The following is an 18353-nucleotide window of genomic DNA, read 5'->3' on the forward strand; positions in this document are numbered from 1 at the left end:
GTGGTGTGAGTCAGGCGTCTCAGCTTTTCCTATGATACATTTAAAATTTAGCTATTTTGGTTCCTATAGCGTGGTTATCATGATCCATCGCTTTTCAGAATGTGTTGCCCTCATTTTCTTTTCTGTTTTCTTTGTCCCTCTGAGTTTTGCCTTTAGGAAGGGAAAAGACAATCCTGTGTGTGTTCAGCTACCCTCTTGAGCTGAAGTCTCACTCAAGGGAAATCGTGGGGGTTCCCTGCTCTCAGAAAGCCCATCGGCCTTATCGGCAGCAGTAAATGTGCCACGGCATGAGTCTTACCCGCAGCTGGAATGCCCAAACTCTTCCAAATCTGCTGCTGTTAGGCTGTGTCTCCTTCCCTCTGAACGTATGGGTTTCCTTCACATCTACCTGCAGGACTGCATGGCTTCCCTGGGATGAGAGGCCTTGCCGGCTCAAAATTAGTACCAAAGTGAAAGTTGCTCAGTCGTGTCCAACTCTTTGTGACCCCATGGACTATACAGTCCATGGAATTCTCCAGGCCAGAATACTGGAGTGGGTAACCTTTTTCTTCTCCAGGGAATCTTCCCAACCCAGGAACTGAACCCAGGTCTCCCGGATTGCAGGTGGATTCTTTACCAGCTAAACCACAAGAGAAGCCTAAGAATACTGGAGTGGGTAGCCCACTCCAGCAGATCTTCCTGACCCAGGAATAGAACCAGGGTCTCCTGCATTGCAGACAGATTCTTTACCAGCTGAGCTATCAGGGAAGTCCTGATTAGTATTATTAATACTAATATGAATGTTAGCAGGTTCAGTAAGTGGCCCACTTGTTCCCACACCTAGTTAAAGAGAATCTTGTTGGGTCTTCCCCTTGTCCCTCTCCATCTCATCTATTAGTAGGTATGGGCAAGTCTACCTCCAGAACCTGTAGATCACAAGCTTCCCTGGTAGCTCAGACAGTGAAGAATGGGCCTGCAATGTAGGAGACCCAGGTTCAATCCCTGGGTTGGGAAGATCCCCTGGAGAAGGAATGGTTACCCACTCCAGTATTCTTGCCTGGAGAATTCCATGGACAGAGGAGCCTGGTGGGCTACAGTCTGGGGTCACAAAGAATTGGATAGGACTGAGCGACTAACACTGTCACTTTTGGGTTTCCCTGGTTGGCTCAGATGGTAAAGAATCTGCCTGCAGTGCAGAAGGCCCGGCTTCTATTTCTGGATTGGGAAGATCCTGTGGAGAAGGAATGACTACCAACTCCAGTATTCTTGCCTGGAGAATCCCATGGACAGCTGCAGGCCCCAGTCCACGGGGTGGACACGGCTGAGTGACTGAGCACACCTCCAGAGCATTCCCAGTCTGTCCGTTTTTCCCCATCTCCAGCCACCACCACTTCCTGCCTGGCTACTGTTACAGCCCTTTAACTGGTCTCTGCATGCCTGCCTGCCTCCTGCCATCACTTATCCTCAGCACAGCAGCTAGAGTTCATTGTAAAGGCAGATCACACCATGCTCCTGCTTAAAACTTCTTTAATGCCTGCAATGCGGGAGACTTGTGCTTGATCCCTGGGTCAGAAAGATCCCCTGGAGTAGGACATGGCAACCCACTACATTATTCTTGCCTTGAGACTCCCCATGGACAGAGGAGCCTGTCAGGCTACACTCCGTGGGGTTGCAAAGAGTCGGACACGACTGAGTGACTAAGCACGGGTGGCTCCCTGCACTTAGAGAACATCCGGGGTCGCCAAGGCCCTGTGACTGGTGCCCAATCTCTGCAGCACCTGTGCTCCAGCCTCCCCTTCTCCTCACACTTGGAACTTGCTCACTCCTTGAAACCTCTGCCCAAGGGCCTCTGCCCCTGGTTTTTGCATAGTCAGTATCTTCTTGATGCTCAGCTGTCAACTCCAACGGCATTTTGTCATTTCCTCCATGACTGGCATGTCCTCCTATTCAAGTTGCCAGATGAGAGTTTACCACTCCCTGGTGCCTTCCTGGTTTGTGTACTTGTTTCTTTCTCTCCCTGACCCTTCCTTGGATGTAACCTCCCTTGGGGCTAAGAGCACACCGGGCTAGCTCAGCTACACACCCCCAGCACTCAGCAGGTTGTAGCTGCTCAGTGAGTGAGAACATTATGATTTCCTTACATGGCAGCTGGCCTTTCCTACGTGTGGGAGACCTTGATGCCAAAGCTACTAAGGAACGTGGTGACCAGAACAAGGCAAGGAAGCTCCAACACCTGCAGTCAGAAATTTTCTCCAAGAGGGCAGCACTTTACAATAATAACCACGATTGGAATCTGACTGTGTGTGACTGTGAGGCTGCTAAGGACATGCCTCATCCCACCAGCCCTCACAGCAGCCCTATAAGAATCCATTTTACAGACGTGAACATGGAAGCTTGGAGTAGTTCAGTCACTCGCTCAGGGTCATACCATTATTGGCCGCGGACGTGAATGTGGTTTACCCAGAGGCCCTTTGTCCCTGAGGCACAATGCCTAGCCAGTACCTGCTGCAAAGAAGCCACCTAAACACACAGCCATGTGAACTGTGTTCTTTTCACTGACCTCACAGTCATTCATTCATTCATGCACTCAGTATGTGTTTATTGATCACGAACTCTGTGCCAAGCACTGTTCTAGACTTTGGGAATTTAGCAGTGGACAAAGACCACCCACCCTGCCCTCCTGGGCCCTGTGGAGCCCACATTGATGGTGGAGGGGGTCAGGAATTTATAAGCGACATTACAAGGGCTCAACTGGCAATCACTGAGCATGCACCTACTGAAAACCAGGTCCTATGCGAGAAGTTGTGGGTTGCAGGGTGAGTGAGGGGAAGACCCCACTCTTTGGGGGAGGGGACTTGTGAACAGGTAATTGTGTTCTGATATGACAGGTGCCGTGACAGGATGAGACAGGCCCCGTCGACACTGAGGAAAGACAGGAGCCAGGCTGGTGAGGCAGCAGACAGCTGGCTGGCAGGCCCTGGGCATCTATGCTTCTCTTTTAAGGGCTCACAGACCCACACCACAGCAGCTCATTCTGGACTCCAGCTGGGTTTTCTCAGGGCCGCTCATCTCCAGCTTGGCTCTATCCCCACTCCAGGATCTCATGGCACCTCCCCAGTGTCCACAACCCACAGAAGTGTACACTCACCCTCGAGACGGTAAACCCGTCCATGCTCCCCAGCCCCCAGGAGAACATCTCCAACTCTTACTCTGCATTCAAGGCCCTGCCCACATCTGGGATCCCATGCCCCACTGCTCTTCCCTCCTCGGCCACAAGTGACATTCGATTTCCCTAACATCCTGCTGCATTCCTTGCACATGCCATCCTCTGAGTCCAAGTGCCCTCCCCTACCACATACTTGAACTCCTATTCAGCCTTCAAAGCCCCAGACAGAGCCACCTCTGTGGTGGGAGGCATCCCTGCACCACCTTACAACAGAGCTAATCAGTCCTCCTCCAGGGCTAAGCTCACATCTGACAGACGTTGTAATACATTGCTCACGTCAGCTTTCCCTCCTAAACCACAGATTCTTGGAGGGAGGGCTAAACTCAGGCCTGGCCCACAGGAGATGTTCAAAAGAAAAATGTCCATTGAATCAACTGACAAGAATTCCCGGTGCTTCTCAGAATCCTGACAGGCATTTCTTTCAATTCAGAAACCTCAAGCAAGCGGGCACTCTCTGACACTCTCCTTACTCATCTGAGGCTTCCGTTTCCTCTCATCAAAGTTGGGTCCACCCCTTTCAGTTGTAAGTCAGTCTCCAAGACAGTGGAGAGGAACTTAGTGTTCTAAGCTGATCTCTCAAGAGTCCTCCCTGCTCACGCCTTCAGTAAGTCCCTGGTTCTCCCGCTCCTGCCCTGTGACCCCAGCTCTGTGAGTGTGACAGCCTGCCACACTCCAGTGTTTGGGGGCTTCCTTCCCTGCTGTGTCCTCCTCACTGCTCACTGCCTCCCTCAGAGCTGCCTTGGAGGGATAATTATACCATGATGATGGTGCTCGTGCTCAGGTGCTTTAGTCATGTCCGACTCTTTTCAACACCATGCACTGTATGGAACCTGCCAGGTTCCTCTGTCCATGGGATTCTCCAGGCAAGAATGCCGGAGTGGATTGCCATGTTCTCCTCCAGGGGATGGTGGTAGCAGTCAATTTCACTGAGCATCTGCTAGACGCTAGGCACTGTGTGCTTTGATGTTTACTTAAGACTCATGGCCGCCCTACAGGACTATACCCATTTGACAGAATAGTAAACTGAGGACACTGCACTGTCTCTACTCCAGGAGGAGCTTCTACCATGATCACAGAGTCATGGGCACACTGTAGTTCTTGGCAATTTCAATCAGCTGTCTCTCCATCAGGATTTGGGGTGGGCCCTCCGCACTCCATTTGTGCAGTAGCTCATTATTCATAGTTCCAATCTGGTTGGTCCTAGATAACCTGCACATTCCTTGCTAAGAGGGCTCTAGATCAAGCTCACAAGCAGCTGACTGCGACTTCAGGCTGGGCTTCTGGCACCTCCCTACTCTATCTACCTGCTTCTCCAGGCTGTATCCCACCTCCTGCACAGGGCTGGTCCCCAGACTTCCACCCCGTTGCCGCCCTGAGAGGATCCCTTGGACTTTGGTGCCTCAGCCCAGGTGGGACTCAGGAGCAGGTTGCAGGACAGGGCAGATGCATATGGGGCAACCCCGGATCCCTGGCCTCTGCCTGGACACTTTGCTGTGGGGCCAGTGCTGCTGTTAGGCACAGGGAGGTACTCTCACATGCATTAGCTTGTCTACTCATGACAAGCCTATGAAACAGTATTATTATTCCCAATTCACAGATGAGAAAATGGAGGCACAGAGTGGTTAAGCCACTAGGCCAACATGATACAGCAAGGAAGTGGCAGAGCCTAGATCTGAACCTGGGCAGTCTAGCCTCGGAGCCTATGCAATTCTTATCCTTTGTCCTACTGTTCCCAGCAGAGCGTCTGGCATCAAGTTTTTGCTGAACATACAGTCTCCCATGGAGGTCCAGCTCTAGGGTTTCTTGGGGGCAATGGGAAGAATCTGCAGGGCTTGGCTGTCAGGCCAAATATGTGCCCTCTGAAAGCTCAGCTCAGGCCAGTGTTCTCAGTGGGGCGAGGCTGTGGCTTGTATCCCCTACAGACCCATGTGGGACATGCTGTGACGTGCTCCCGTCTGCCATCTTTGCTGGCGAGAGCTTCAGGGCAGGTGGTGCTGACCCAGGACAATCTCTCAAGGTCACTTCAGCTCAGGGCTAAATAGCAGAGGTCAGACAGCGTGAAGCCCACACTCCCAACAGGCACCTGCTTTGCAAGGCTAGTGAGGCTGGATTTCCCCAATTTCTCAACTCTGGCCATCAGTCATGGTCTCCAACTAGAACCTGTCTCCAGAACTTTCTATCTATCCCGCAAGCCAGGCCTCTAGCAGAACCAGATGAGAATACCCCACTTCCAGACAGCAAGAAAAGGGTTTTCATGTAACCACATGTATACAGTGACCATATGTATGTGCATATGTGTATAACTACAACCCAAGTTTAATGAAAAAATATTTCCCTTTACTCTTTGCAAGGGCTTCCCTGGTGGCTCAGATGGTAAAGAATCCACCTGCAAAGTGGGAGACCAGGGTTCAATCCCTGGGTTGGGGAGATACCCTGGAGAAGGAAATGGCAACCCACTCCAGTATTTTTGCCTGGAGAATCCCCATGGGCAGAGGAGCCTGGTGGGGTATAGCCCATGGGGTCTCAGAGTTGGACATGACCGAGCAACTAAGCGCAATTACTCTTTACAAAACTCATGTGATGTTTTCTGCTTTCTTCTCGGTTCTTTGTCTTCTCATACCACTTTATTAACAACAAAAGATGCTGATTGTGCCTGGGATTGCCTGGGCTTCCTTTTCAGAAAAAAGCGTACCTTTATAAGTATGTTCCAAGTATTGCATGGGACATACTTATACTAAAATTTTTCATTGTTTATCTGAAATTCAAGTTTAACTGGGTATCCTGTATTTTTATTTGCTAAATCTGGCATCCCTAGTTATATGCTACTAAACAGATTTTGAATCCCTGAAGGATAAAAAAAAACACTATTTATGGACCAGAGGGGCTTTGTCTTCAGGGGTTTGAAAACCTGAACTGGAACACAAACTGTTGTGTTATGGTGGAAATTTATTTAAGGGATGAGTCTCTGGCGCTTGTTACTGTCTTGGGGAATCTGTCAGCCTTGTGAGGATAAACCAATATCAAGTAAGGAAATGGGGCTCAGAAAGTACCATGCTATGATGATACATGGTCTCGCCCACATTGTACAGATGGAGAAACTGAGGCTTGGAGCTGCCCCCTCCCCAGCAGGCAGAGCTGAGCCCAGGCAATGATGTCAGGGCCATATCAGAGCATTTTCCACCACTGTGCTCTGTTGCCCCCCAAAATTCAGTTGCACTTCAGGGCTCCCGCCCCCAAGAACCTCTCTCTAGCTTTTCTCTTTCCCTGACCTTGCCACACTGCTGGCTCCCACTTTCTATCCTCACTGACAAGGCTGCCAACTCCAGATTCTGCCCCTCAAATTGCCTCCTACCCCCAGTTATTCTCCATCCCTCACCTGTGGCTTCCAGCATTCGGTAATAGCTGAAATCATCCTACTGACATACTTATTGGCCACTCTGTGCAATGGGATGTAAATTCCACATGGGCAGTCTTTGACTGTCCTGCTTGCCCAGGATCCCCAGTGCTTGGCCCACAGCAGCTTCTCCATAAGCCTTTGGTGTGGGAATATTTTCCATTTTACTGATGAGACTATTTGAAATGCAAAGACTTGGTTGCCCAGAGTTGACTCCTATGTGCTAGGCTTTCCTAAGGAGCCTTACATGTAGATTAGTTCACAGGGACCTTATCATTCCCATTTTACAGATGAGGAAACTGAGGCCCAGGAAGGTTAAGGGTCGTGTGCAAGGTCACACAGGTGCTAAGTGGTGGAGCTGGGAATGTCCAGTCTGAATTTAGAGCCCATGACATTAATGCCAGGCTGAACTGTGTCTGCGCTACCCTAGGGATATGCTACCCTGATTTGATCAGCAAGGCCTGACCCGAGCACAAGGATGACCACACACATCAGCCCTCCTCCTAACAGGGAGAGCACGTACGTATGCAGAACCGCCACCCAGGGCCAAGCGTAAGCTCATTTCCCCAGAGTGGGAGGAAGCAGGCGGAGCGTCTGGGGCAGGCCTCAAGGTGCAGGGGGCACAGGAGGGGAGCCTGAGAACTGGAGGGGCACCACAGGCAGGGCGGGGGCTGGGAGGTACCCCAGCAGAGGGTGGAAGGCTCCTGGCAAGACTGGCTTTCCCGACAGCCTGCTCCGCATAGCCGGCAGCCACAGTAAGGCTATCAGCAGAACGAGGATTTCACGGATGCGAGGGCCTTACTTTTCTTGTGGGTGTAGAACTTGTCCTCAGAGCTGTCCTTGGATTTCTTAATGATCAGTTTCCCAGACTCGACATCGACCTTGAGCTGCAGTTTCTGAGGAATCCCCAGAGATTCTGCCTTCACCTGTGGAAAGAAGGAAGAGGAAGGAAGGGGAAGAAAGGCGCTGGTCATCCCTTCTCAGTGCTTTCTCAGCGCCGTCCCCGAGCCCCTCGCCCATGTGACCGGGCGGCCCTTGGCCATCTGTCCCTCCCGTGTGGGACCTCTGGTTTCTATTTCTGAGCCTCCTTTGCCCCAGAGGGAGTTTTCACTGGCAGCTCCTGAGAATCGCTAAAATGTGGAAGGAGCCCAGCTTCTCTGCTGTGTGCACATCAGCTGTTCTGCTAACAGGTTTGGTGGAGGAGAAGGATGAGCTACTAGAAGATGCTTTATTCACTGTTTAATCGGACAACACTCAGAAATCTGATGAGTCCCCTTCTTCCACAGAGGATTTTAGTAATAGATTGAAGCTCCCAGGCCTTGTTACAACCAATATATGAACTTTTACTGATAACAATTAGGAAGAAGACAATTGTCTAGGCACTCAGAATATGGACATGTATCTTCTTTTTTCCCTTCCAACTATAAGCAGTATCTCTTGGCTCTGTACATTTTGTTTTTATTTTATTATTATTATTTTTACCATGAGGTATGTGGATCTGGGCTTCCCTAGTAGCTCAGACAGTAAAGAATCTGCCTGCAATGCAGGAGACCTGGGTTCAATCCCTGGGTTGGAAAGATCCCCTGGAGAAGGGAATGGCAACCTACTTCAGTACTCTTGCCTGGAGAATCCCATGGATGGAGGATTCTGGAGGGCTTATGGGGTCCCAAAGAGTCTGACAGCACTAAGCAGACATTCGTACACACACATGGGGAATCTTAGCTCCCCAACCAGAGGTGGAAGCCTCACCCCCTGTAGTATAAGCACAGAATCTTAACCAGTGGACCACCAGGGAAGTCCCGGCAATGCATCTTAATACAGAATTTTCATCAGGGCTCAGAAGGACGTGGGGGTGGGCATCCCATCCTGTTTTTGAACGTGGAAGCAGTGCACGCCGAGACGCTCCACAGTGTTGGGGGAATACAAGAAAAGCAAATTTCTGGGCCTGGAGAGTCTAACTCAGTCACTTCCAGGGAAATCATAGGAATCCCTTCTCTCCCCTAACCCCTACCTCGAGGCACTGTTTTGCAGCCTATTCAGAGGGCTGCCTGTTTGATGACACTCACTGCCCTCACTTGGAGAAGGATGAAGTTTTGGTGTCTTGGGTCAATGAGAAGCTCTTCCCATGGGATCCTCCCCATGAAGAAGGCTCCACAGAGTCACCAGGGCACCCATCCTAACGTTTCATCATCGTTCCAGGGAGTCGGTTCTGCTGACTTCCAATCTCAGTCAGCCATCAGGCTCCCTGCTGAACCCAGAGCCCTCCTTCCACTGGGACCAGAAGGCCAGCCAACCCCCCGCGTGTGGAGCGCAAGTCCATGGACACGAACCTCAAAGGTGACTGGAGGGATGAGTGAGCGCCGGTGGGGAGACTCCGGACCCTCGTGCAGCAAGGCCTTGACCTGTGGGCGGAAACGCATGAGACTTCAGGTTGGGAGGCGATGAGAAGCCAGTCCGGGCAGGGACAGGGTCACGGGGACACCTGGGCATTCTCCGAGGGAAGAGGGGACCACAGAGAAGCCCAGGGAAGCAGCAGGACTCCCCCCACACACCTTGTCTTCAATAGAGGACAGGAGACTTGTCAGTTGGCTGAGCTTGGCCACCATGTTGATGGGACTGGCCTCACCAGGCACCTGGGATGCGAGAAAAAGAGCAGGTAAGGACGGGCTGCTGAGGGTCAGCTGTGAGAGGCGTCAGGCTGAGCCTAAAAATATACTTCCAGAGCATCTCTGGGCCAAGGGACAAGCTAGGGGAGGAACTTCTGGGGTCAGAGGTTACGAGGTGATGCCAAACATGTTTCCAAGTGGCTGGACTGTACATCCTTGCTGAAGCGGGTACTGTCAGATGAGCCTGCATCTTTTTGTTAAAGAGGCAGCAACGGTTTGGTACCTTTCACCAAAATGAGTTGAACCAGAAAACAAAAACAGGACTTGCTTGAAATTACTTTTAGGTTCGGATTTTAGGCTTCATCCTGGTTTCCCCACGAACAACCCCACAAGCAGGATTACCGTCCTTCTTTGCATGTAAGGAAATCAGGGATATGATATGTGCAGTCATCTCAGAATTACCATGACCTAAAAGCACGCCTTCCTTCCCTCTTCCCTCGAAATCTGCTGCTCTCCCAGGACTTCTCACCGCCTCTACTCGGTTGCAGAAACAAAACTCAAGGTCTGTCCTGGATCACAACATCTCCACCCTCCTACGTGTACTGCATCTATTGGCACCGCTGCTGGACTTCCAAAACACAGCCAGGCCCTGCTTCAAACCCCCTCACCCGCCACCAGGAGAAAACAATGATTCAAACCCTTAAGGACTTGGTGTGACCCCCTCCTGAGCCCCAGCCACACCCCTCCGACCTTCTGATCTGCCCATGGCCTGGAGCCACACTTCCTGAGGAATCCTAGAAACATAAATGTCACCACGGGAGGCCACTTCCTTGCCACTCAGGTCTCAGAGTCACAACGAGGTCTTCCCTGACCACCCGCGCCAAAGACATCTCCACTAGATCAGCATCGTGTTGATCGTTTGTTTGCTGTCTGTTTCTCCGGCTAGCACGGAACCTCCGTGAGGGCTGGGCCCAGGGGAACTGTGCCCAGTGCTGCGACCTGGGGGCTTGGCCAGGGAAGATGCTCAGTAAAGTTGTTCAATGCGTGCGTGAGGCTCCCAGAGCTGACGTTACATGTCCAAAGTCACACAGCTGGTAAAGGCACGGCAGGATGTGAAACTATGTCTTCTTGGTACCAAGTCCACAGTCTCGAGCATTTACTCACAGAAGAGATCTTTACAAAGCCTCGATTCTGCGCCAGACACTGTGCCAAGGTGCTGGAGGTATAGAGCTGAAAGGACACCATCCCCACCCTCCAGAAGGACGAGAAAACCAGACTGGACTATTCCAAACACTAAGCAGGGTAGAACGAGGGTGATCACCAACTAGGTGCTGCCTTTTACCACCACCCACCCCCCAGTAAGTCAGCCAGGTCACACAGACTTCTGACCTCAGTTTCCCCTGGAGAAGGGAATGGCTACCCACTCCAGTATTCTTGCCTGGAGAAGCCCAGGGACACAGGAGCCTGGCGGGTTACAGTCCCTAGGGTCACAAAGAATAAGACATGACCGAGCAACTAACACTTTCACTTTTTTCCGTTGACCACTTATCTTTTAAAACTATTTTAATTTATTTATTTGGCCGCACCAGGTATTAGTTGCGGTATGTGGGATCTTGCAGCCTGCGGGATATTTTAGTTGCAGCATGAGAACGCTTAGTTGCGGCAGGCGGGACCTAGTTCCTTGACCAGGGATTGACGTTGGAAATAGGAGTGCAGAGTCTTAGCCACTGGACTACCAGGGAAGTCCCCCACCAGCGACTTCAGTACATTCCTTCTGCCATCACTGATCACCATCATTTCTAACCATCAGCAGCACGACCACTACAACCACCCCCCACCACAACCATCACCACCATCATCACGGCAGTTGATACTTGTCAAAACTCTCTGTAATTTTTTTGGTTTGGCCCTTGGCTCCTTGATAAAGCTCCCAATCAGGCGACAGTTATTATTGATCAAGGGACGGGCTTGCTGGAGTGGAGCTGAGATGCAGGTAAGGATGGAGCAGGAGAGCAGGTGGGACAGTACAGGATCCCTTGTTTTAGAGGAATCTCTTGTTTTTCTCAAAAAGAGTCAAGACGATAAGCAGATTCAAGCCCCCTCCTCCTCCACCAGACACTCTGGATCTTCACACTGGTCATCATCACCTGGTGGTAAGATGGTGTCTTCCCAGCTCTCTTGGAATCTGTGTCTTTTGGGGCAAAGATGTACAAAGTAGAAATGAAGCTACCAATAGAGTGGAGTAAAAGGTATTAAAGAAATAAAAGGTATTAAAGAAACAAAAGGTATTAAAGAAAGCTGGAGTTTTGCCTGTACTACCTTGTTAGGTAGAAGAATGCACAATAGTCTGTGAACCGTGAACTTCCAGATGTTAAATAGGATTTAGAAAAGGCAGAGGAACCAGAGATCAAATTGCCAACATCCACTGGATCATTGAAAAAGCAAGAGTGTTCCAGAAAAACATCTACTTCTGCTTTATTGACTATGCCAAAGCCTTTGACTGTGTGGATCACAACAAACTGGAAAATTCTTCAAGAGATGGGGATACCAGACCTCCTGACCTGCCTCCTGAGAAATCTGTATGCAGGTCAAGAAGCAACAGTTAGAACTGGACATGGACCAACAGACTGGTTCCAAATAGGGAAAAGAGTACTTTAAGGCTGTATATTGTCACCCTGCTTATTTAACTTACATGCAGAGTACATCATGCGAAGTGCTGGGCTAGATGAAGCCCAGGCTGGAATCAAGATTGCTGGAAGAAATATCAATAATCTCAGATATGCAGATGACATCACCCTTATGGCAGAAACAGAAGAACGAAAGAGCCTCTTGATGAAAGTAAAAGAGGAGAGTGAAAAAGTTGGCTTAAAACAACAATCAGAAAATGAAGATTATGACATCTGGTCCCATCACTTCATGGCAAATAGATGGGGAAACAATTGAAACAGTGATAGACCCTATTTTGGGGGGGGCTCCAAAATCACTGCAGATGGTGACTGCAGCCATGAAATTAAAAGACTCTTACTCCTTGGAAGAAAAGTTATGACCAACCTAGACAGCATATTCACAAGCAGAGACATTACTTTGCCAACAAATGTCAGTCTAATCAAAGCTATGGTTTTTCCAGTAGTCATGTATGGATGTGAGAGTTGGACTATAAAGAAAGCTGAGTGCCAAAGAATTGATGGTTTTGAACTGTGGTGTTGGAGAAGACTCTTGAGAGTCCCTTGGACTGCTAGGAGATCCAACCAGTCCATCCTAAAGGAGATCAGTCTTGAATATTCATTGGAGGGACTGATGTTGAAGCTGAAATTCCAATACTTTGGCCACCTGATGTGAAGAACTGACTCACTGGAAAAGATCCTGATGCTAGGAAAGACTGAAGGCAGGAGAGGGGGACAATAGAGGATGAGATGGTTGAATAGCATCACTGACTCAATGGACATGAGTTTGAGCAAGCTCCAGGAGTTGGTGATGGACAGGGAAGCCTGGTGTGCTGCAGTTCATGGGGTCACAAAGAGTTGGACACGACTGAGCGCCTGAACTGAACTGAACTGAATACACATGACGGTGAGATGGTGGGTGTGCTCTGCCCGGCATGTTTAAGACGTATGCGCTCATCTACACGCCTCATCTACTGACCCCTCCAGTCCTTGGTTTTCGGATGGGGACATTGAGTCAGAGCAGTGAGTCAGTTGCTCAAAGCCACACTGTTGGTGTTGACCTGAGATTTGGGTCACTGGGTCTCAACTGGTGGACCTCTTGACCTCTGGGGACAACTGACAAGGTCTGGAACATTTGGGGGTTGTCAAATTTGGGGGATGCTAAGGACATCTAGTGGGTAGAGGCCAGGAAGTGTTAATATCCTATACTGCACAGAACAGTCCCCCACGACAGAAAATGAGCCAGCCCCAAATGTCACTAGCGTTGAGGTTGAGGTCAAAATTCACAACTCAGCCGCAATGTGGGTGAACTGGTCTGAGTGCCAACCGTGGCTTTACAGAAGCTGACCCAGTTATTTCACTGAGCTTTTCAGTTGAACTTCAGAGGATGTGGGCTCCAAGGTTAACAACTCTCCATTCTCACGTAGGGCAGACCCAGGGCTCTCCCCAGACCTCACATTCTGCTAATGCTGCACTTTACACCTCCCAGCAGCTTCTCAGATGCACTCCACGCAGGGGTCCCCATCCTGTCTCGCTGACCTGACGGACAGGGCCTTGTGCTGGCAAGAGGCTGCCACCTCCAGATGTGCCACCCAAGCAGTCTCACTTACTCCCTCACATAACCCTGCAGTGGCAGATGGAACTATGCCCATTTCACAGATGAGGAAAGCAAGGGTGGGGGCATAGTCATCTGTTGAACTTGGATGTTTCTGATGCATGGCTCAGGGTTCTTTCCTATACCCCGGGCGGCCTCAGAACTCCCTTTTCCATTTGTGAAATTTCTGAAGGCATCAACACAGTCTCTGGTTTTTCAAGTCAGGAGGGTGGTCACCAGAACCCTCAGGTAGGAGGATGGTAACCAGAACCCTTTCTCTACATCCTGACATCACCCCCATCCTGTCGCTACTCTGGCTACTCTGACCTGCCACCGAATGCAAACACGGTGGCTGAGACACTCGGGGCAGCACGCTGGGGATGGAAGCTTCTCCCTCTTCTAATTGACTTCAAAGGTTTGGGAGTGTGTTCTTATTGTCAAACTATTTAAATTTTACTGTCTGGTAGGGCTCCTGTTTTGTCTAAATTCGCTTTTACTTTCCCAGAAACAAACACATCATTCACTTGAGGAAAGCAAAATCACATTTGCTTGCCTTCTTTATTCCCCCTGATGAATTTTTAAGTTGTACAAACAGAATACAAAAACATTTTCTCAGCAAAAAAACTCCAAAAAACCATCTGGGCAAACGCGACCCAGGTCGCTTTGACTCCATTCCATCCCCTCCTTGTGGTGACCTTTTGGGTATAAACACACCTGGTACAGTTTCCATGTGCAGACTTACACCCTAGTTTATACATTGTTCAACCGTTTGCTTTTTCCACCCAACAGTATACCTTGAAGATCTTTCTACATCAATGCATCCACCTTAGTTCAGAATTCTGCATCCTACTTCTTGATTTTAGAGACAAAGCTACAATAAACACCTTTGCCAACATCTGTGCAAATGTGTAGACCCTAAGGCAGCTGCCTACAGGTAACTGGCTTGCTTGCAGGATGCTGAGCATTTAACATTTTCATGCAAACGGCTAACCTGCATTTCAAAAACCCATTTGCACTCACAACTGAGAGCGATGAACCCAGGAGTCCTGACCTCTGTGTTGGAGCCAAGTCTTGACTTCACCAATCAAATCTGCCCATCGGAGAGGCAAGCGGAGCTTTGCAGCTCATTTTTGGCTACTAATGAGGTGTTACTAACATCTCTTCAAGGGTATCCTGGCAATTCCCAGTCCCTCTTTAGTAAAACAGCCTTTTAAAAATCCTCTCCCCATTTAAACATTTTGGTTGCTTTCACTTAATCATGGGTGGTAGGGTTTGCCTTTTAAACATGTTAATTCTGTTCTTAGCTTTGCTGGGGACACTTTCTGTGACACAGACAACTTGGCAGGCCTTGGCTCCTAGTGTGTGTGTGTGTGTGTGTGTGTGTGTGTGTGTCTCAGGGGGCCCACCTTCCCCTGCTCTTCCTGGGGTAGAGGTGGGACCAAACCATTAGGCACCTCCAGTTTTTGTCAGTTTCTGATGAGAAAAGGCTCTGCCTTGTCTCTTTTATTCAGCACTAATAAGGAGTTTTGCTGGCAGTTCCTCAAACCAAAATTCAGTGGGGGCAGGAGGCATAAACCTGACTGAGGGGCAGGATCCTGAAGCTCCTTCGCCCTAGAGGTGGGGGTCCAGCAAAGTCCCTGGGACATTGGTTTCCTCTTCTCCCCACCTCCCCCAAACCACCCCCCAAGCCCCTCCCGCACTTGTTTCATCAGCTCCCAGCGTCTTTACCTGAGGCCGCGGACGCAGGCCGGGGGACAGCTGCTGGTCAAACAGCCTCTGCAGAGACTCCAGAGTAGGGAGGGCCCGGATGACTTCACTGGGGCGGGAGACAGGATGAAGGCCGAGCGTTAGTGAGGACCAGCATGGCATTGCGCACACAGGCTCCAGCTGGACATGCGGTGTGCTCACATGCACTCTGGCAGAGGACAAGCTCAGGCAAAGATCCAGGCCTGCCAGAGCCCCCCACTCCTGCCTGGGCCCCACCAGGACCACACGGGAGCCGTGATGCGGTAATCTGATTCACCTCTGTTTAGCTGTACTTGACTGCGTAAGCCTGTAGAAACTCTGAATCTAGCAACCCAAATGACTTAGAAATAACTTAGTAATCCATGGTCCCCAGCTTGAGTGTTTATAAGAATCACACCCTCACTGAGTGTTAAAAATGCAAATGTCTGGGCCCCAACTTGATTTGGTCTGGAATCTGCATTTTCGTTTTGCACCCCAGGGTCTTTCAGTGGGGGCAGTCTGTGCTTTCTGGTTCAAATCCCCTCCTAGCAGCTGAGGTGGACGCCCCAGGGAGGTCTGTCTTTGTCTGACTCAGTGACAATACTAGGACTTGATTGATTCTTTGTTCTCATCTCATCTATTTTCCCGTTGCTTTGGACGGGGTGAGCAGACAATTTTGAGTTCTATTTTTCATCTATTATTTCATCAAAAACTGTTCATGTTTTTATACATTTAACATTCTTAGTGGCTTCCAAATATTCTATCAAGTAAATGTGCCAAAATCAATTGCTAGATATTTGGGTTATTTTGAGATTTTGGTAACTATAAGTAAAGGCTGCTGTGAACAGCTTTGTTCATATCGCTTTTCTTTATTTTCTTTTATTTTTCAACTTAAAAAATTATTTTTAATTGGAGGATAATTGCTTTACAATATTGTGTTGGTTTCTGCCACATATCAACATGGATCAGGCATCGGTATGTGTATGTCCCCTCCCTCTTGAACCTCCCTCGCACCTCCCACCCCATCCCACCCCTCACACAGAGCCCTGGATTTGAGCTCCCTGTGACACACAGTGAGTTTTCACGGGCTATCTAATTGTACATTCAGTGATGCGTATGCTGCCCTGATGCTCTCTCCACTCGCCCCCCGCCTCCTTCCCTCATTGTGTCCACAAGCCTCTTCTTCACGTCTGCGTCTCCGCTGCTGCCCTGCAGATAGGTTCCTCAATACCAGCCTTCCAGATTCCATACACACGTGTTCATATTTGTCTTTCTCTTTCTGACTTACTTCACTCGGTACAATAGGCTCTGGGTTTATCCACCTCCTTAGACCTGAGTCAAAGCGGTTCCTTTTTGTGGCTGAGTAATATTCCACTGTGTATATGTACCAAAACTTCTTTATCCATTCATCTCTCGATGAACATCTAGGGTGCTTCCATGTCCTCGCTATTTCTTCTTTACTTATTTTCAATTACAGTTTCAAGCCAACCAGAGATGATGGCTCTTGATCGATATTGCTAAGCCCTTGAGCGATGGTGGCCTTGGGCACTATTCCAGCCTGCTCATCATCTGTGCTATTTGAATTCTGTAGTTCTCTACCCTCACTCTTTCAGTGGATGTAACAGTGCATTTCAATACTGATGGATTGATTCGCACATCTTTAACTTCTAATGCCTAAGTGTTTTTCTGTGTGGTTGGTTTTTACTGTATTTCTTTCCCTAGAAATTTCATGTCCATTGTCGGTTTCGGGTGGGAATTTTGTTGTTATTTTTATACATTGGCATAAACTCTTTACTTATTGCTTCAATTTTTATTTAATTTATGTGTTGTGGGTTTTTCCCCTCATTCTGTTGTTTTCACCCTAGGTAGGCTAGATTTTATTATAAAATGCTTTATAGTTTTGTATTGCTCTATTTTTCATCTTTTCTTTGTAAATTTTTTTGGCTTATCTTAGTTAAAAATTTGGCATCGGTATTTACTTGTGAGCAATTAGTTGCTCATTTAAATCAGTTTCCCACTCTTTTAAAAGCTATGTTATAAACAAGGTTTTGGAGGGTCATTGTCATATCTTTTTAATTCCTTACTTCAACTGAAATTTTTTTTAAAATATGTGGTGGAAATAAGTTTACCTTTTTCCATATTGCTATTCAGTGTCACTCAACTGCGCTTGCTCTTTTTTCCCACAGTTCTTTTGAACTAGTTCCTTGCACAAGCCCATCTCAGATATGATAGAATTTCTTGCCAGAATCTGTATCACTCATTCAACAAAAACTCTGGAGCTCCTCATGTACTAGGCAATGCCACATTCACACACTGACACATCTCACTGTTGCAAGGATGGTGTTGCAGCCTACTGACTTTGATCGGTAATCCTGGGGACTCCTCTGGGAGCCAAGGATGGGGTGGGGGGAGGTAACTGGCCCAGGGAAAAGGGAGGAAGAGCTGGGCAGATAGAGTTCTTGGTTTCTATCCCACCTCCACCAGAGCTGCTCAGGTCACATGGTGGTATTCCATTTAAACTATCACTTCATTAAAGAATTCTAGGCCAAAAAAAAAAAAAAAGAATTCTAAAGCACTAATTCGGAACATGTTTTAACATCAAACAGAGCTCCCTCACTGTTCTCCTTTTTAAAAATGGCATTTTAAAAACACACAAGTACATATACACAAACTGAATCTTTAGAATTTCCTAAGAATAATGCTGTTATCCACTGTATTTCCAACTTGGGTAAAATTTTGAGAAATCTGGCTTTCAGACATGTCTGGAGATGTTGGTTAGGGCCAGAATGACCAATGACACAGAAGAACTTGAGTTGAAAGACTTGAGCACTGATCTTACGATACAGAAAGGATTTGTCCAAGGAAGGTACCATCAGCAGGGTCCCTGAGACTCAGCTTGTCTGTTTCAGGTCACCAGCTCAAGGGAAGATGAGGAGTAAAGATTGGGCCCACTTTGGTCTCTGAAAGTGAAAGTCACTCAGTTGTGTCTGATTCTTTGAGACCCCAGGGACTATACAGTCCATAGAATCCTCTAGGCCAGAATACTGGAGTGGGCAGCCTTTCCCTTCTCCAGGGGATCTTCCCAACCCAGGGATCGAACCTAGGTCTCCTGCATTGCAGGTGGATTCTTTACCACCTGAGCTACCAGGGAAGCCCCCTTGGTCTC

General features: G+C 48.8%; 1 protein-coding gene across 1 annotated transcript in view; it reads right to left on the reverse strand.

Moving 5' to 3' along the window:
• INPP5D (inositol polyphosphate-5-phosphatase D) overlaps nt 1-18353 on the reverse strand; it is a 137809-nt gene that overhangs the window by 46800 nt on the left and 72656 nt on the right. Inside the window, exons 6-9 of the mRNA XM_027967486.2 lie at nt 15191-15278; nt 9152-9232; nt 8930-9001; nt 7402-7525 (exon numbers count right to left, since the gene is read on the reverse strand). Of these exons, the coding sequence (XP_027823287.1) occupies nt 7402-7525; nt 8930-9001; nt 9152-9232; nt 15191-15278 (365 nt within the window). The remainder of the gene's footprint in view (nt 1-7401; nt 7526-8929; nt 9002-9151; nt 9233-15190; nt 15279-18353) is intronic.

The sequence above is a fragment of the Ovis aries genome, chromosome 1 (assembly GCF_016772045.2).
Source record: "Ovis aries strain OAR_USU_Benz2616 breed Rambouillet chromosome 1, ARS-UI_Ramb_v3.0, whole genome shotgun sequence".
Lineage (NCBI taxonomy): Eukaryota > Metazoa > Chordata > Mammalia > Artiodactyla > Bovidae > Ovis > Ovis aries.